This window comes from Carcharodon carcharias, chromosome 13 (assembly GCF_017639515.1).
Source record: "Carcharodon carcharias isolate sCarCar2 chromosome 13, sCarCar2.pri, whole genome shotgun sequence".
NCBI lineage: Eukaryota > Metazoa > Chordata > Chondrichthyes > Lamniformes > Lamnidae > Carcharodon > Carcharodon carcharias.
The window spans coordinates 5,666,937-5,687,526 of NC_054479.1; the positions used below are offsets into that span (position 1 = coordinate 5,666,937).

The following is a 20,590-nucleotide window of genomic DNA, read 5'->3' on the forward strand; positions in this document are numbered from 1 at the left end:
CAATGCCTTTTTCCGACACTACCCCCGTATCTTTTTATGTCATTGGTATTTAGAAATCTATCAATCTCTGCTTTAAACATACTTAAAGACTGGGTTTCCACAGCCCTCTGGGGTACAGAATTCCAAAGGTTCACAAGTAAGTGAGTAAAAAAAATTCTCATCTTGGCCCTAATTGGCTTCCCCTTTATTTTGAAATTGTGTTTCCTGGTTCTAGAATCCCCATCCAGGGGCAGCATCTTATCTGCATCTACCCTGTCTATCCCTTTAAGTATTTTCTAAGTTTCAATGAGATTCCCTCTCATTCTTCAAAACTCTAGAGAATACAGGCCCAGTTCCCCAATCTCTCCTCATAGGACAACCCCTGCCATGCTGGAAACAAGTATGGTGAACCTTCGTTGCACTCCCTTTATGGCAATAATATTCATTTTGCACATAGTATTCCAGGTGCAGCCTAAGCAAAGTTTTATACAATTGAAGCAAGACTTTGCTACTCCTGTACTCAAATCCTCTCACGATAAAGGCTGACATGCCATGAGCCTTCCTAATTGCTTGCTGCACCTGCATGTTAACTTTCAGTGACTTATTAATGAGGAACCCACATCCCTTTGTACATCTACATTTTCTAACCTCTTCCCATTTAAGAAATACTCTGTGCATCTGCTCCTCTGACCAAAGTGGTTAACCTCACATTTTCCCATCTGCCATGTTCTTGCCCACTCACTAAGTCTGTCCAAATCCAATGTGTTGAATTCATCATTCTGTGCATTGGTGTATTTTTTTTTAAGTAGAGGTGGCCTTCAAATAAAGATTTTTTAAAAAAAGAAAAACAGCAACTTCTATTCATATAGCACCTTTAACATAGCAAAATGCCCCAAGGCTCTTCACAGAAGCATAATTAGACAAAATATGACACAAAACTACCAAAGGAGCAAAACCTTGGTCAACGATGTGGTTTTTAAAGAATCTTTTAAAAGAAGAGAGAGGGAAGTTGAGAGCTTTAGGGAGGGTGTTCCAGATCTTTAGACCCCATGCGGCTGAAGGCATGGCTGCCAATGGTGAGGCAAAGAGAATTGGGGGATGCACAATAGATCAAAATTGAAGGACCGCAGAGATCCTGGAGGATTTGTAGTGTTGGTGGAAATGCAGCGATAGGGAGGGATGATGACATGGGATTCAAACACGAGGGTGAAAATTTTAAATGGATGCACAACTGCGACAGGAGCCAGTAATGTAAGTAGTTATTCTCGACCCTGTGCCATGTGTACGTGTACACTCTGGATGGGCATGTACAAATGAGTGTTTTACACACATGCCTTAATGAATAAAAAGGTTTGGCACATTTCTAAAGGAGCAGAATGAACAATCTTTTCTTTCGTTTCGTGTTGTGTGTTGGTTATTCTGTCAGCAGTCGTGTCAGGTTGTGGTCTCAGTAACCCAAGTTCCTGTTTGCCATGCTTTATGACTGCATCAGATGTTTAATTTTGAGTGTCACTATTGTAGTTTTTATCCTGATATCCCTAGGTTGGCGCAAGCTTTACATCTTTTGGCATGAGCTATTGAAACTCAGTTGGATATAATTGTGCCTGAGACACTATTTGAAGATCAGGGAGTTTTTCTGTTATCCTGGCCAGCATTGCTCCTCAAACAGCGCCACAAGAAACTGATTACTTGACCATCAATCATTCACTTACCATTTAAAGGCAGTAAGCTTTGTTGTACAGTGAGCCTCAATATAGCTTCAACAATTCATTGTCCAGGTATTTTATGCTTTTTTTGTATGCTGTAGGTTTGGCTATTTTACAAAGAAAATGCAGCAAATTCAGCTTGAACTAATTCCTGCAACACTCAACTAAATGAGTAACTTGAACATGAGTTTTTAAGGGATCTTGCTGTACCTCAACAGTAATTATTGATTATAAAGTGTGTTGGGACAGCCTAGGAAATGAAAAGTGCTTTAAAATGCACGTTCATTTGACTTTCTTTAGAAAGGTGGCTTTTAGCTTTTGTGTAGATGGAATGCATTGGATAATTTCTATAAAAATAAAACTTTGGAGTTCTATGATAGAGTTGTTTAAAGATCCAAAGTCCGTCATCACGTTACTTTGAGTTAATTTTATTCTATTTCAAAACATCTCTTAGTTGCGGCAATTGCAGGAGTAATTTGGAGCTGAATTTGTGACACTTCACTGTAAGATAACCAGAGCAGCAACAATTCATGCATGAAATACCTGGGAAAAAAAGTATTGTGACCCATATGATGTAATGATGTAATGAGTTGAAGTTTCTTTGAGATGCTGATTGTTTCTCCACATTGAGTGTGTGGGGCTAGCAGTTAATTGTGGAGCTTGCTGCATTGCTGATGTCATGTTTTTATCAGTGTGTCTAGTTCATTGTGATTGGCAAACCAGCCTTGCAGTTCCAGCACAAACACATGATTAGTGTCTGTTTGCAAACTCTGGACACTTCTTAGTAAGAAGATTTCTTTTTTCAGCTTTGTCATGACACAGCACCAACAAGGCAGGGAAAAGCCTCAAGGAAGCGCTGTGCAATTGTAATGACATTGAATTAACAATGTGGTGGAGGCATGTGCTCTGCTGGGTGCCCTCTTCACACATTTTAGGTGGAGTATGTTATACAGTTTTCTGCATGATCCTATTATGTTTCTAAATGTTTAAGAAAGAATCGGCATTTATATAACGTCTTTTACATCCTCTCATGCCAAAATGCTTCACACCCATTTTTTTCATTTGATCCTGAAATGTGAGCACTACTGGCAAGGCCAGCATTTATTGCTGCTCCCTAATTGCGCTTGAGTAGGTAGGTATGAGTTGCCCTCTTGAAAAGCAGGAGTCCACGTGGTATGGGCACACCCTCAAAAGGGAGTTCCACGATTTTGACCCAGTGACAGTAAAGGAACAGCAATATAGATCCAAGTCAGGATGAGTGTGTGCTTGGAGGGGAACTTGCAGGTGGTGGTGTTCCCATGCATCTGCATTTTCTTATGAAGTGTAGTCATTATTGTTATGTGGACAAATATGGCACCCAATCCCACAAACAGCAAAAGAGAAGAAATATGTTGGTGATACTCGTTGACAGATGAATGTTGACCAGGACACAGGGAGAACTCACTGCTCTTCTTCATATAGTTCCATGGGATTTATTGTATAGATCTGTACACCTGAATAGGCAGGCAGCTATGAGTTTTTTTTCACCCAACTAAGTTATTAGCAGTTATAACAACTGTGAAATTTAATGTTCCTTTCTAGTTTTATATGGATGACATAAAGTGCTTCTCTGTTGGGTTCTCGTGTCTCATATTGGCTCGTTTCAGCTTCTCAAATCATTCCTGTCTCCTTGTCCCATGCTCATGCTTCTGTTAAGCCACTTACCAGTTATTTCACAAAGTAACAGCTCCAACCAAACAACTCCACCTCGTGATTATGTAGGACAGCTGCAGACCACCATAAGTGTTTCTATACACCCTACCTAAAACTCTGCTGTAATGAAGGATGTCATGCATTGCCTTAATGTTTAACAATTATATTTTGAGTAGCTATCTAACGTAAACCCTTAAAGTAGAGGTCCATAATTTTCTATCAGAATTTAATATCAGAAGCAAAACTGATATTAAATTGGGAGGGAGAGAAGGGAGGTTGTTAGGAGAATTTCACTGTGATATTGGCTGTGGAGGGCATGCCAAGAAGAGGTGTCACAACCTTACCCCATGTGAGAGGTTGTAATAACAACATATCAAGTTTACATAGGCGGTTTGCTATATAAGTGCCTCCTATTGAAATTTCTGATGTATAATGTTGACTGGAATTGTGTGCAGATTTAAGATTTTTATTATAGGTTATCCAGTCAGTGTTATTCAAACTGTTGAAATCTACTTGGATGTGGAACTTGCTGCCACATGGAGTGATTGAGAGGAAAAGCATAGATGTATTTGAGGGAAAACTAGATGAGTACATGAGGAAGAAAGTAATAGAATATGTTGACAGGCTGAATGAAGTTAATAGAATAGGAGTGGGCTAGCATGGAGCATAAGCATCAGCTGGCATTATGACCTGTTTCTGTGCTGTAAAATCTTGGTATATAGCACTTAATCTTCATTGACTTTACACTGGTGACCAGTATTACATCATAGAAGGGGTTGCTTTACCCTCCAACTAATTTGAACATCATCTGATTCTTTGTTTTTATGTCTCAAAAGTTACTAAACAGAAAACAGTTTTTCTATTTGTTTTTGTGTATGCTTAAATTTATGACACATTGGCCTCACTGGTAAAATTCAATTGCATTTATATTGAAATTAGTAAGGGCAGAAAAAATGGTCAACAGTATAAATGTGCTGAATTGTCAACCTGTATCCTAACTAACACCATAGGCCCTAGAGTGTCTTGCTTTCGAGAATCTAATATTTACTTGAGAGCTTTTGACTTTATCAATAAAATAAAAAATATGACTTTCACATTCTTCTGTGCTGCAATATTTACCTGATGTTTGTAGGGTTTGATTGAAGTAATGTGTAGTTAGCAGGGTTTAACAACTCAATGATGAGTACTGCTAAAATTAAGACAAATAGCTCATCTCCACCTTTGACTAAAGAGCTAGTTTTTAGAATATTTTGGTGATATTTTATTGCACTTAACTTGGTGCTTTTAATTAAAGTTGCCCTGTTGGGCTAAGTCTGAGTAGAGTACAAGTAGTTGTTTGCAATTTGTGTAATATAGAAACATACATAAAATACAGTGAAAGAAAAAAAATTCACTGCCTCCCTCTATTACAGATTTCAAATCTGTGGACTCTTTTAGAGACAGTACTGCAGCTCTAAAACCAAGCTTGTGGATTGCAGGCTTAAAACTGGATGTGACAAGTGATCTGACATGCCTGTAGTAGGACTCTTAATAGTTTTGAGACTTTGCCAGCTTTTCTGCTTTGGACTTCTGGAGCAGTGACATGGGATTTTGTAGGCTTTATTCTACTTCAGAAGCTGAGACAATCAATGTGAAAGATTCTGTGATTAACTCCTCTAGTTTCTGGCTTTATTCTACTGTATAAAACCTTTCAGGCAGATTGTAAGTGTATTAGCATTTAAATCAATAAACCAACCTAAACTTCCCCATCATCGCCCTCCACATTTTTTTTTTGGAGGGTGCCTTTTTTTTTCTACTTCAAATGTGATTCCACTGGGCTAAAATTCATACTGATTTTTTTGCCTTCATAGGTGCTTCTAATAATGCAATATGCAGTTTTAGCAAAAAAAAATTATTTTGGCTTTGCAATAAATAATTTTCTTTGTTCTGCAAACCAATTTGTGAAAATTGAAGTCGGCAAAATGTTCGCAATGAATCCTGTGAAGCAAACCCCTAGGAAGAAAAAGAATACATACAGAAGTTTCCTGGCTGTCCTTGTACCACAAATTACTTACTTTTTCACTCAGACTTGATGTTTCAGTAACGAACCTGTGAATGAATGCATTGTTTTTATTTAAGGTAAAAGTGGTGACAGGAAAGGATGGCCAGACTGGGACGCCAGTTGCCATAGCAACACAGCTTCCCCCTAATGTTTCTGCTGCATTTTCAACACAGCAGCAGCAACAGTTTCAGGTAAGGAGTCAATGTGGCACCGACAAGTCTGTGAATCATTATAGCATCACAAGGGTTAAATCCTGTTCTATCATCGTGCTGTATCCAATGCATCCGTTTCTGATGTACTTTTTTTCTTGTCCTTTTGTAGCAAACACATCAAGGTACCCCTGTGGCAGGCACAGCCAACACGGTGGAGATTGAAGCATTCAAAAGACAGCAAGCTTTGTCCCAAACAGGTACGTTTCCTTTTCGACCGGTTTCATAAACATTTGTGCCACAAGTGTGACGATACAATTTATGTGGAGTGAGTTTTCCTTTAACCTACTCGGTGTAGAGGATGAGGAGAGGGAAAAGAATCACATGGGTCCCTTTAAGAAAAGCTGAGTACTGCTCTTGTGCTGTGCTGCATCATATTGGTGTTGCCTTTTAAAATCTGAAATGGTGTAAACCAATGCTACAATGTGAAGAGACCCCTAAAACTTAAAGTAATCTAATGCATGTTGTATATGATCAATATTTAACATTGCTTTGATCTCTGTTCAGATGACAAAACATAAACTGCTGCTATAAACCTCTGGATTGGATTTGCTCCCCTCAACCCATTTGCAGCCATCCATTACCCCCTGTGTATTTGTGGAGGTGTATATAGTCTCCTATGAAGTATTCCTAATTTAGATACAACTTTGCATTCTTTCAGGCTTCCTTTTCATCCTGGCGATGTTGAAGCTACTTTTCTCGCTGGGTCTTATGTTGTATATTTGTCTTGCAGTTTTTGCAGTTGACATTGTACCTTTCTATTTTGGCTTCTCATTTATTTGCTGTTGTTCTTGCATCTATGAACACAGCTTCCTTTCATTTTTGTTTGTAAATGTTGCCGAGCATTCCTGTGTGGTACCACACAGATTGCTCGTGCTGTTTTATTCTTGGCAGCGCTCATGGTTCTACAACTTTGGAACTAGCCTTTGATAAAGTTAACAATACATTGGTGATGGCTTTATAGAATGTTACATTGCACTCTTTGATTTCCATGGCAACCTGCATTTATATAGCACCCTTCGCTTGGGGATCAGGCCAAGATAGGAATAGGAAAGAGTCTAATAATGGTGGCCAGAAGGTGGTGATAAAGCTTAAGCATTGATGAGGATTCAAGGTGGGTGAATATTGAGATGAGATGGAGGGGTTAAGGGAAGGAATTCCATAGTGTGGGGGCAGAGTTACTGAAAGCTGTGGAAGAAAGAGGGGAATGCGAATTGGATCAAAGTTTGAATAGCACAGAAAACGTGTAGGACTGAAGAAGTTGGGAGGGGTGAGGGTTGGAGCAAAGCTTGAGGCTGAGGTTTAGAAGTTGAATTGTAGGACATCCCATCAATTTGTACAATATAAATCATGTCTTGGAAATTCCTTTTGAGTGTATAGGTGTTGCCTTTTTTACCTGCTGTTGCTGATTTCATGACCCGGATTGTGGTCTATTATTCTTGTAGCTCGTGGTTCTGCTGTTGGAAGTTATGTGCCTAGTGGGTGCAAACTGAAATAGGTTCTGGTGACTTAGACATTAATAGGCTTCTTCTTATGCTCTAATTACTAAAACAAATTAACTTTTGCAATATTAATAGCATAGATGCATATAAGGGGAAGCTCTTAAGTACATGAGAGAGCAAAGAATAAAGGATAAGCTGATAGGGTTAAACAAAAAAGGATGGTAGGAGGCTCACATGAAATATAAAATGTCGGCATAGTCCAGTTGGGCTCAATGGCCTGTTTCTGTGCTGTAGAATTGATATAACAGTGGGTGATAATTATTGGTGGGTTAGATGGTATTGCTGGATAATGGTATTAATGACTTTGTGGGAGGAGAGATTGCAGGTGCTGTCCTGATGTGTGTGTGCATGCGATAATGTAGTAGAACATCCTGAGGCACTTTATATGCGCATAGCCAGGCAAAAGTTGATACTGAGCCAAAGAAGGAATCATAAAAAACTTTGGATGAAAGAGATTTAAAGGGGCATCTTTAAGGTGGAGAGGAAGATGGAAAGGCAAAGAGGTTTAAGGAGGGAGTTTAGGACCTAGACAGCAGAAGGCACAGCCACTGATGGTGGGATTAAGGTATTCAGGGATGGACAAGTGGCAAGAATTTGGGGGCTGTAAGCCTGGAGAAGGTTACAGAGGGAAGGCCAAAACTTGTAAGAGAGAATGTGATAAATTGGTACGATGGTTGTGATGCAGGGCTTAAGTTTTAAAAGTCTGAAGTTTGTTGGAGAAAGGAAATTGTGAGGGAGATGAAGCGTTCCGTAGTTTTGAGGTCATTGGGAAAGGAACTTGTCTGGAGCAGGAGAGGAAAGTTCAGTGCAGCAATGAGCAAGAGACTAGTTTGGGGAAGCACTTAGCAAAGGAGTGTTTATAAAAGAAGGTGAAGGGCAGAAAATTATTGATATTGGGTTTGGCGGCTGGAAGTGAGAGAGGGAGCTTTACCATGCAGTCTCCCAAGGTTCAGTTATTGGATTTTGATATGCCTTTATGAATTGGACTTGGGGCTAAGGGCACAATTTTGAAATTTGCAGGTGAGGCAAAATTTGGAAGTGTAGCAAACAGTAAGAAAGACAGGAATAGATTTCAAGAGGACATAGGCAGGAGGATTGTGTCAACACAGGATGAATGAAATTCAGTACAGAAAAGTGTGAAGATATATTTTGGTAAGAAGAAGGAGAGCCGGTATAAGTTAAATGGTGTAATGTTAAAGGGGGCTCAAGGAGAGAGGCCTGGGAGTTGCTGGGGGAGCAGGAGGATAGTGGTGTGGGTGGTAGTTGTGTGTAGATCTTTGAAGGTGACAGGACAGGTTAATAAAGAATGCAGGATTCTGGACACAATAACAAGAGACACAGAGTCCAAAAGCCAGAAAGCTATGCTAAATCTTTATAAAACACTAGTTGGGCCCCAGTTGGAGTACTGTGCTTAATTCTGGGCACCACACTTTAGGAATGTTGTGGAGGCTTTGGAGGGGGGTACAGAAGAGACTTACTCGAATGATTTCAGGGGTAAGATGCGACAGTTAAGTGGATGGAGTGGAGACGTTGGAGTTCTCCTTGAAGCAGAAGGCTAAGAAGAGATTTGATAGAGGTATTTAAAATCATGACAGGTTTAGATAGAGTAAACAAAATTCTAGGAGTTGGTTATGTGGTGACTAGTTTTTACATATCACAGGAGTGCAAGGAAGGCACTAAGAATCTCCTGAGATACAGGGCCGTTGTAGGTTTTGGATAAATGTATCAGATATTCTCGGTTACTGTTGCGCTAGTCACTCCCATAAGTAGCCTGAGCATCTTGCATCGAGGGATTTTCCTCATACCTGTAAAATAACACAGCATCTTGTGATCTGAGTGTTTGTGCTCACATGCATGCTTCTTCAATCTCTTTGGAGGTCAGATGTGAATTGTTAATCCATTTCACAAGCGAACATCAGCTATGATCAGATTCACTTAGTTCAATCAATACAACATTGTGTAACAATACAAAATAACAAGCACATCAGTGGATTATCTAGTTTACCTTACTTTCTACCCTCCAGCATTCGGTTTTTGAGTCTGGCCAAAACTTGTCCTTGTAGTTTTCATTTTTAAAATCAGACTGATGTTGCAGCCTTTGCTGGTTCTCACTTACTGTCTCTGTACCTGTTACTGTATTTGAAACGATTTATGGTCTGAAGGCAGCAGAGACATCCCAACACATTGGGGTAAGGTGTTTATCAATAACAAGTTGCTTATTATTTATGGACCATGGAGAAACAACATCATAGTCACTTCATTAGCATTTTAATCACCTGTCAACTCAATATCTTTCTTTTAACTTGTGCGAATAATTTATGTTTTAAAATCCAACATTTCAAAGTTTTATTCCCCAGATGAATTTTGTGTAAAATGAATCTTGAAAGGTGACAGAGAGGAATGTTCAAACCTTGGTCTTCTATGGCTTTAAGGAGCAGAAGGGAAAAGCATTGTTTGGCCTGAAAGATGGAACCAAGCTTCTCTGAGGCAGTTATAGGATGGAATAGGTGAGGGAGTTCCATTGGAGGGGAGATATTTAAGCAAAGAAAAGACAAAGGACTAAAGCTGGAACCGTTGATGTGAGAGATGGTAGCAGTTTGTTATATTTGTGGGAGACATGAGATTTTGTCGAAGAATTGGAAGAGCCTTGGGGGACTTGAATTAATGAATAATGGCTGAGGAAGAACCATCTATTTGAAAGGAAGCTAGATAGCTCAGAACATGGCGTCACCAGGAAGCCACATAATAACTTGCTTAGATGCATACAGTGCTGGACCCCACCAGAGGAATGGATGTAAGATATGGGTGGTGGAGGCATCCAGTTTTGGAAGAGAATTCAAAATACAATGTTATTGAGTTAGTATGGTATCTCGCCCATCATAAAGGCCAACTGTATGTGTTAATTTGATCCCAGGCCAGATGGCGAAGTGTGAAGCGAGACACGAATGCTTTTCTTGTTAATAATAGGTTTATTTACAGAATGCAGCATTACATATGTCTGCTTCCCATCTACTACCCCAAGGTCCCAACAGTCCCTCTTTAAACTCTTTTGATAGAACAGTAGGTGTCATTATACTACTGGGTGTAACTCTTTCGAGTACAAACACGTTTCCATCTGTTCCTATTCAGATGAAATTACATTGTTTCATAGTTTGCCATTGTGAGATTTGAACTCTTGATACTCTTTTGAGTAAACCTGTTTCCATCTGTTTCAGATGAAGTTACATTGTTTCATAGTTTGCCATTGTGAGATTTGAACTCTTGATACTCTTTTGAGTAAACCTGTTTCCATCTGTTTCAGATGAAGTTACATTGTTTCATAGTTTGCCATTGTGAGATTTGAACTCTTGATCTGGGGGTTACAAACCCAGTACCATAACCACTTGGCTATTTAGGCCAAGCCTAATATTTTTGGAGAAACAGTTTCTGAGAGCAGGTAGTCTTGGGCTTGTAACTCTTTCGAGTACAAACCCGTTTCCATCTGTTTCAGTTGAAGTTACATTGTTTTATAGTTTGCCATTGTGAGATTTGAACTCTTGATACTCTTTTGAGTAAACCTGTTTCCATCTGTTTCAGATGAAGTTACATTGTTTCATAGTTTGCCATTGTGAGATTTGAACTCTTGATACTCTTTCGAGTACAAACCTGTTTCCATCTGTTTCAGATGAAGTCACATTGTTCCATAGTTTGCCATTGTGAGATTTGAACTCTTGATACTCTTTTTGAGTAAACCTGTTTCCATCTGTTTCAGATGAAGTTACATTGTTTCATAGTTTGCCATTGTGAGATTTGAACTCTTGATACTCTTTTGAGTAAACCTGTTTCCATCTGTTTCAGATGAAGTTACATTGTTTCATAGTTTGCCATTGTGAGATTTGAACACTTGATCTTGGGGTTACAAGCCCAGTATCATAACCACTTGGCTACTTAGGCCAAGCCCGAAATTACATTGTTTCATAGTTTGCCATTGTGAGATTTGAACTCTTGATCTTGGGGTTACAAACCCAGTACCATAACCACTTGGCTATTTAGGCCAAGCTAGTTACATTGTTTGCCATTGTGAGATTTGAACTCTTGATCTTGGGGTTATAAACCCAGTACCATAACCACTTGGCTATTTAGGCCAAGCTTGATAGAACAGTAGAGTGGATTAATTAATCTAACAAATTAATAAGTTAAATTTGATTAATTAATCCACTCTACTGTTCTATCAAAAAGGCACCAATCTCTCTTTATAAGTGCTCTAGGTACTTAAGTAAACAATGTCCTTCACCTTTGTATCTAAACAATATAATTAACACTGTGTGGTGTAAAGAAATAGATTTTGGAAAACTTAATTTTGCTAGTTATCTTGTTGACAAGTGTTTTGCTCTGAACAATCAAAGAAATTCCCTGCTATCAGGTAACTGTTAACAGCTGCTAGCATTTCCTAATAAAACCTGCTGGGAAAGAAGTGGAATGTGACCATGGAGACAATGACAATGACTTATAGTCAGACATGGTTATTGGTGAGGGAGCAAAGAGGAATATTGTGACGAAACTTTTCAAATTTTATTCTTTCATGGAATGTGGGCGTCACAGGCAAGAGCAGCATTTGTTCCCCATTTCTAATTGCCCTTGAACTAGGCTTGCTAGGTCATAACAAGTGGCAGTTGAGAGTCAACCGCATTGCTATGGGTCTGGAGTCACGTGTAGGCCACACCAGGTAAGGTTGGTAGGTTTCCTCCCCTATAGGACATTAGTGAACCAGATGGGTTTTTATGACAATGGATGATAGTTTCACCATTATTGAGACTAGTTTTTAATTCCAGAATTATCAATTGAATTGACAGCTGTTAGCTGTCAAGCCTCAGCTCTGAATTCCCTCCTTCATCTGTCCATCTCTTCACTTTTCTGTCATCCTTTAAAACCTACCTCTGGCTGAGCTTTAGTAGCCATGCCTTCTGAGATCGCTTCCTTTGACTTAGTGTCAATTTTTGTATGATTTTTAGAAAAAAAAAATCATTCATGGGATTTGATCGTCACTGGCTAGGCCGGCATTTATTGCCCATCCCTAATTGCCCTTCTGTGAACCACCTTGGAAAGGTTTTGTACATGAAAAGGTGTTACGTAAATGCAAGTTTTTATAGAAATAGTATTGGGTCATTTTTAATTTGATGATTGAAAAAAGATAACTCTTTTGCTGAAAACAATTAACACTCTGTTACTGAGTTTCCTGTATTTAGATGAAAAATATTAATGAATGGAATCTCCTCCAATATCTTAATGGAGAGAATCAGTAAAGCTGCAAAAGTTGCTTCGTGCCAGGTCCGAATTATGAATCCAGAGAATTTGAATGTAAGCTAAAGTAATCACAGCTTGAATATGAGAAACAGCTTCATTGCACCTTTGTGCAATTGATTTGCCATCTCCTACTGCAAATTTTCACTCAAAGCATTCAAAAGGGAATTGGATCAACTTTTTGATTCAACAAGGAGTAGTGTATATAGATTAAGGGTAAGAAAACAAGCTGAAAAAATGGTTTGGTGTGTTCCTGGAATAGGTTTGGGATGGGTTGAATGGATTGGGGAAAATGGTTTAGGATGAGAGGCATGGCCTTTTCTGGTTCCTAAGTTGCACTTTTTGTTGTTTTAGTTCAAAGCCAGTTGCTTATATTGGTATACAAATCACACTCCTGTATTTGGCTGCCATTCTGTCATCAGCCTCCCCTCCTAAACTGATAGGGAATACTAATTTTCATCTCATTTGTTTCCTCCATGTACTTTTCCCAGCTGTTATTGGTCAAAATGTTTTCTTAAAAACAAAAAACTGCGGATGCTGGAAATCCAAAATAAAAACAGAATTACCTGGAAAAACTCAGCAGGTCTGGCAGCATCGGCGGAGAAGAAAAGAGTTGACGTTTCGAATCCTCATGACCCTTCAACAGCTAGTTCTGTTGAAGGGTCATGAGGACTCGAAACGTCAACTCTTTTCTTCTCCACCGATGCTGCCAGACCTGCTGAGTTTTTCCAGGTAATTCTGTTTTTAAAATGTTTTCTTCCCTGAATGTAGTGTTTTCACACAGTTACATCCTGTCAGCTAATGGCAGCAGTGGGCTTCAAGGTGTGAATAGGTAGATATTTCTATTTTGTCGGCAGGTGGTTTTGCATTTCACTTTGTTGCTCATTGTTTAATTTTTCAGTAGTCCCCACATGGACTTTATGGGCTGAATGGCCTCCTGTGCTGCAATGACTCTGACTCTATGTAATGACTCTGAGATTATGGAGTATACTTTAATAATTCAAAGCTTATAAACCCCCACCCCTTCTGTAACCTGGAAATATCTGGCTACGTCCATCATCCTCAACATGAGGAAATATTCTACTGTATGTATGTGTGTGTATATATATATATATATATATATATATATATAAGGAAATTTTCAGTCATTGTAGTCCATCAGATTCAATTTACCTTTGCCCACATCCCTCATACTCTGAAATAGTTTGCTATAGTAGGCACTGCTTTACAGGTAATTCTAATTGATGCTTGTGCAGATTGTTGCTGCCAGGATTATTGTTATTTCTATCATTTGCCAAAGTGTTGCTGACTAATTTATTGGATGCTGTATTGGTACAGGTGATCAGAATCTTATTTGCCAGCAATATTGCTCAGCCTTCTAATCCAGTTGTATCTTGGCTCCCTTCAATAACTGCAGTTTTAGTTTCAGTTTTAAGCACCACTGTTCAGAGATTGGTGTTATAGTGACTTCTGACAAATCATTGTGGATATTTCAGACTTGCTTGGTAATGCACAGTGTTAAACTTTGGCATTTAGGGTTTTGTTTTAGACCTTATAATATATTCTCAATGACATGTCATAGAATCATAGAATGATATGACACCGAATGCTGCCATTCGTCCCATTGTGCCTATGCCAGTTGTTTTGAAAGAGCTATTCAAATAATTCTACTCCTCTGCCCTTTCCCCACAGCGGAATAGCTTCTCCTTCAAGCACTTAGCTAGTCCACTTTTGATGGTCACTCTTGAATTTGCTTCCACCACTCTTCCAGGCAGTGCATTCCTGATCACAACAACTCACTGCAAAAAAAAAATCATCTCTCTTCTGGTTCTTTTGCTAATTAGCTTAAATCCATGTACTCTGGTTACTTGCCCTACCAGTGGAGAAACCAGTATCTCCTTATCTAACCTGTCAAAACCCTTCATGATATTGAACATTTATTGACTCTCCCCATGACTTTCTTTGCTCTAAAAGAGAACAACCCCAGCTTTTCTATTTTCACCGTGTAACTAAAGTCCCAGATTCCTAGTGCTAAACCAGTAAACTATTACTAAGACGTGGTGTTGTATTTGTTATGTTAAAATTATATGTGATCTTGGTTAAACAATACTTGGAGTATTTTGAACATTTCTGGTCTCCATATATTAAAAAAAAACAGTCACTGAAGAATATTAACAGGACTGAGAGATTATATTTATCAGCGAAGACTGAACATGCTGGAGCTTTTTTTCTCTAGAAAAAGACTGAGGGGTGACCTGATACAGGAAAAATCTTTAAGGCTATGAAAGGGTAAATGTAGACAACGTGTTTCACTCATGAGCGAGACCAGCACCAGGGAAATGGGGAATTCAGGCCAAACTGCTTCATGCAGCAAGTGGTAGGAATGTGGAATTTGCTAGGCACGGAGGAACTGAGGTGAATTTAAGGGGAAGCTAGATAAACACAGGAAGAAAGCAATAAAAAGAGATATTGATGGGGTTAGATGAAGTAGGGTAGGAAGAGGGAAGAGGCATGAAAACAGCTATGGACCAGTTGGGTTGAATGGCTTGTTTCTGTGCTGTAAATACTTTGAACAACATTCCTTAACATCACTATGATAATTTCATGATGCCATGTCTGTCCAGGCCAATTTCCAAGCTTAAAGCACAAAAAGGAAGAGTATTGCTCCTGTGAAAGAAGGATTTGCATTTATATAGTGCCTTTCATGATGACAAATGTCCCAAAGTGCTTTACATCCAATGAGGTACTTTTGAAGTATAGACACTGTTGAAATGTAGGAAATGCAGCAGCTCTTTGGTGCACGGCAAACTCTTTCAAACAGCAACATGCTAGTGACCAGATAACCTGTTTTTGTGATGTTGATTGAGGGATAAATATTGAGTAGGATGAATTCTGCTGCTTTTTGAAATAGTGGTCACGGGATTTTTGAATCCACCCTCGGGGGCAGACAAGCCTTCATTTCAATGTCTTCTCTGAAAGACGGCACCTCTGACTGTGCAGCACTCCATCAGTATTGTACTAGAGTGTCACCCTTAATTTTTGTGCTCAAGGTCTGGATCGATTGAATCCACAACCTTTGTACACAGAGATGTGAGTGCCATTATTGAGCCGTGGCTGACACCGAGACTCATTGCTTTAGAAACCCAGCAACAGGTTATAGATAGATGCTGTGTTCTAGAAAGTGCTTACCTCAAACAAAGTGCTATAGGCAACAGTGGTTTTTGCTTGTTCTAGTTACAAGATATTCATGCTACCCTTGTATTTAAATCTACTAGTATGGTGGCTGCTCAAAGTTCAAAAGAAGGCAAACAACATTCATCTACGTGACAAATACCAAATGTTATGTCAAAACTGTTAGTGAAGTGCTCGTTTCTGGTCAAAAAGACTTTGCTTCCTATTTGTGTTATACTGTGTTGTGTGGCGCTACCACCATGCTAAATGGGATAGGTTTCGAACAGACCTAGTAACTCTAGACTGGGCAACCATGAGGCACTGTGGGTCATCAGCAGCAGCAGAATTGCACTCAGAACACAATCTGGAACCTCATGGCCCAGCACATCCCCCACTCTACCATTACCTTCAAGCCAGGGGATCAACCCTGGTTCAATGAAGAGTGCAGGAGGACATGCCAGGAGCAGCACCAGGCATACCTGAAAATGAGGTGTCAACATGGTGAAGCTATAACACAGAACTACTTGCATGCCAAACAGCATAAGCAGCAAGTCATAGACAGAGCTAAGTGATCCCACAACCAACGGATCAGATCTAAGCTCTGCAGGCCTGCCACATCTAGTCATGAACAATGGTGGATAATTAAACAACTCACTGGAGGAGGAGGTCCCACAAATACCCCCATCTTCAATGATGGAGGAGCCCAGCACATCAGTGCAAAAGATAAGGCTGAAGCGTTTACTACAATCTTCAGCCCAGGATGCTGAGTGGATGATCCATCTCAGCCTCCTCCAGAGGTCCCCAGCATCACAGATGCCAGCCTTCAGCCAATTTAACTCACTCCACATGATATCAAGAAACAGCTGAAGGCACTGGATACTGCAAAGGCTATGGGCCCTGACTATATTCTGGCAATAGTATTGAAGATTTGTGCTCCAGAACTTGCTGCGCCCCTAGCCAAGCTGTTCCAGTACAGCTACAACACAGGCATCCACCCAGCCATGTGGAAAATTGCCCAGGTATATCCTGCACACAAAAAGCAGGACAGATCCAACCCAGCCAATTACCGTCCCATCAGCCTACTCTCCATTATCAGTAGATTAATAGAAGGGGTCATCAACCGTGCTATCAAGCGGCACTTGCTTAGTAATAACCTGCCCACAGACGCCTAGTTTGGGTTCTGCTGTGGCCATTTAATTCCTGACCTCATTAGAGCCTTGGTTCAAACATGGACAAAAGAGCTGAACCCCTGAGGTGGGCTGACAAGAGTCCTAGCAAAACTGGAGTCACTGGGAATCGGAGAAAGCTCTGCTGGTTGGAGTCATACTTAGCACAAAGGAAGTTGGTTGTGGTTGTTGGAGCCAGTCATCTCAGCTCCAGGACATCACTGCAGGAGTTTCTCAGGGTATTGTCCTTGGCCCAACCCTCTTCAGCTGCTTCACCATAAAGTCAGAAGTGGGGATATTCGCTGATAATTGCACAATGTTCAACACCATTCGCTACTCCTCAGATACTGAAGCTAGTCCATGTCCAAATGCAGCAAGACCCGAACAGTATCCAGGCTTGGGCTGACAAGTGGCAAGAAACATTCACGCTACGCAAGTGTCAGGCAATGACCATCTCTAACAGGAGAGAATCCAACCATCGCCCCTTGACGATCAATGGCATTGCCATCATTGAATCCCCCACTATCAACATCCTGGGGGTTACCATTGACCAGAAACTGAACTGGACTAACCATGTAAATACTGTGGCTACAAGAGCAGGTCAGAGGCTAGGAATCGTGTGACGAGTAACTCACCTCCTGACTCCCCAAAGCCTGTCCACCATCTACAAGGCACAAGTCAGGAGTGTGATGGAATACTCCCCACTTGCCTGGATGAGTACAGCTCCCACAACACTCAAGAATCTTGACACCATCCAGGACAAAGCAGCCCGCTTGATTGGCACCACATCCACAAAAATTCATTCTCTCCACCATCGACGCACAGTAGCAGCAGTGTGTACCATCTACAAGATGCACTGCAAGGCTCCTTCGACAGCACCTTTCAAACCCACGATCACTACCATCTAGAAGGACAAGGGCAGCAGATAGATGGGAACACCACCATCTGGGAGTTCCCCTCCAAGTCACTCAGCATCTCGACTTGGAAATATATCACCGTTCCTTCACTGTCGCTGGGTCAAAATCCTGGAACTCTCTTGCTAATAGCGCTGTGGGTGTCCCTACACCACATGGACTGCAGCAGTTCAAGAAGGCAGCTCACCACCACCTTCTCAAGGGCAATTAGGGATGGGCAATAAATGCTGACCCAGGTGAATGAATAAAAAAACTACGAATGTCTACCATAACTACCTCACTTAACAATTGGCTGTCATGATTCAGGCTTCCGCCCAGGAGATGGAGTTCTGGTGACTTTGCGATCTGTCTCCCTCCATCTTCTATTTTAGTGCTGACTCCTGTGAATTTCCTCTACCATATTGTAGCCTCTCCCCTTGGAAGTTGAAATCATAGCATAGAAACAGGCTTTACAGCTCAAATGGCTTATGTCAATGTTTGTACTTCACACAGGCCTAGATGGTGGTGTTCGCATCTATCTGCCCTAATTCATCTCTCAGTATATCCTTCTATTCCACGTCCTCACCATTTGCTGTGTAAAGGAGTTTCTCCTGAATTCCCCATTGGTTTTATTAGTGACCATCTTAACTTGATTTTATTACCCTTGGCTTTGGAGTCCCTGGCAAGTGGAACCATCTTCTATTCATCTACCCTATCAAATCTCTACACAAAGTTCAGTTGTATTTGTTATCTCTAGGTTCATAATCTTTATCGATGGAATAAATACAAAGTTATTTAACGCCTCTAATATCAGCTGTGCAACCAGGATTATTTCATTATATAAGTTAGGTCACTTTATTTAATACTCTGAAGAAGAGTCATACAGACTCGAAATGTTAACTCTGTCTTTCTCTCCCCAGATGCTGTCAGACCTGCTGAGTTTTTCCAGCATTTTTTTGTTTTTGTTTCAGATTTCCAGCATCCGCAGCATTTTGCCTTTATTTAATAACTGGTTTGTGTTATGTTTGGGTGACTGGTTTCTCCCAACAATCTAACTTCTTTAGGAAAGTATACCCCTGCGGGCACGTAATGACGTCAGCTGCGGCTCACTTGCCTTGAGTCAGTGTGTTCTGGGTTCAAATCCTACTCCTGGACTTGAGCACCAAAATCAAGGCTGATATTCCAGCGCATTACTTAGGGAGTGCTACACTGTCGGAGATGCTGTCTTTCGAATGAGATGTTAACCGAGGGCCTAAAAGATTCCTTGGCACTATTTTGAAGAGCATGACAAAAACAGATGACCTGGTCGTTATTGCATCGCTGTTTGTGAGAGTTTGCTGTGTGAAAATTGGCTGACTTGTTTCCCTCATTACAACAGTGACTACATTTCAGAAGCTCTTTGGCTGTAAAGCACTTCGAGATGTTTGGGGGTCATAAAAACGCTATGTATATGCAAGTGTTTCTTTAACATAGTAATAACTGTAAATATAAAATGTAATTGTTATAGCTGTTCTTATTCTCCATTGCTATTATAGCTGATGCTCATTTAGGAGCCTAAATCATGATCAAATATGTCTCATGGATAATCACTGTTGAAAATAATGCTGTAATTAGCTGCTAATTAATAGTGTTAAACTTTGCTCAAGCATTTCAGATTTTAAGACTATAATATTGGGTTAGATCAAGCAACATAATTCCGACATCTTATCCTAGTGGCAGTATTATCAAAATTCCTGAGATGGTAAACCCTTTTAGCTGAAGGCTTAATTTAAAAGCCAAGCTTTGTCTATTTTGCACACATTTTTTGTTTGCTGTGTCATTTCTCTATATGCAGTTTGGTTTACTTCTGTGGATCATTTCAGAATGATTTCTAACAAGGTGGGAAATGCTTATGAGCGCCTCTCATTTTTCCTCCTTTAGCAGTGTGATGGAACAGCCCTTGTGCAGTTGTACGTTGTATAGAGCAGTAACATGTTCCAGTTTCTGACAGACTCAAGCTGTGAGAACAAAATTTGAGCTGCTTGTGAATGCCATTCATATTTTCAGGCATGTTACTCGCTCAGAACCTACTTATGAATAGTGATGGACAGGTAAAGATCCTCTGGTCCACCTGGCCTTGTGATGTGAACCACTTGTGATGCCTTCTGTATAACTATGTGTGCTCTCTGCCCTACCTGAAACCATGTGATCTCCAGGGAGAGGAGAAAAGCCCAGGCGAATTTGGGAAAAATAAATTTGGGAAATTCTTCGCTGACCCATCTGATTGAAGGCAATCAAAACTACCCCAGGAGATCACTCTGGTCCTGATAATTCCTTGTAGTATCTATCCTTTTGTATGCGGTGATCTTTGCCACAGCCAGAAACAGATTCTGCTCTTGTATGAAGGAATTCAGTAAATTTGTGCCTACTACATGAGCTGGGGACTTGTTCCAGAGTTCACTATTCCCTAGGGAAAGATTCACTTTCTGACATTGAACCTTGATCTAAACCTATTTAATTGGAACACCCTGTCCACTAGAACACAATCTATCCCTTCATCTTCTAAACCTCAATCAAATCACCCACAAGTCTACACTTCACTAAAGTGAAAAGGATTCAGCCTATACTCATAACTAAGATAATACTTTAAAAATTATGTGTGGTGTACTGGATGTCCTGAGATAGATATACATTTATAACGTATATAAGTTTAGTGAGTATCTATGTAGATCGAAGAGAATTAATGTGCAGTCAGGTGTGGTTGAGGTACATATAGAGCTTATTCTAATGTATACGTGTCACATTAAATGCCTCTTATACAATGCTCTCTCATTAACCTAATGTTGCTCATGATTTTTTTTTATTTAAGTTGAAAAACCCCAGAGAGCTTCCTCAGATCTTCATGCTGTGGAAAATGTGCCTATAGCACTAGCCGGAGTGCCATTGAGTGAGTGCATGCTGCATATAATGTG

At 40.2% G+C, this 20,590-nt stretch overlaps 1 protein-coding gene across 12 annotated transcripts in view; it reads left to right on the forward strand.

The window, feature by feature from the left end:
* The window catches only part of ep400 (E1A binding protein p400), a 143,910-nt gene that overhangs the window by 10,956 nt on the left and 112,364 nt on the right, over window positions 1-20,590 (forward strand). For 10 of the 12 annotated variants that reach the window (XM_041202555.1, XM_041202549.1, XM_041202552.1 and 7 more), the window contains exons 3-4: window positions 5,496-5,609; window positions 5,740-5,827. In XM_041202555.1, coding sequence (XP_041058489.1) covers window positions 5,496-5,609; window positions 5,740-5,827 — 202 coding nt within the window. The remainder of the gene's footprint in view (window positions 1-5,495; window positions 5,610-5,739; window positions 5,828-20,590) is intronic. The other 2 variants (XM_041202556.1, XM_041202559.1) reach the window with 1 other exon arrangement.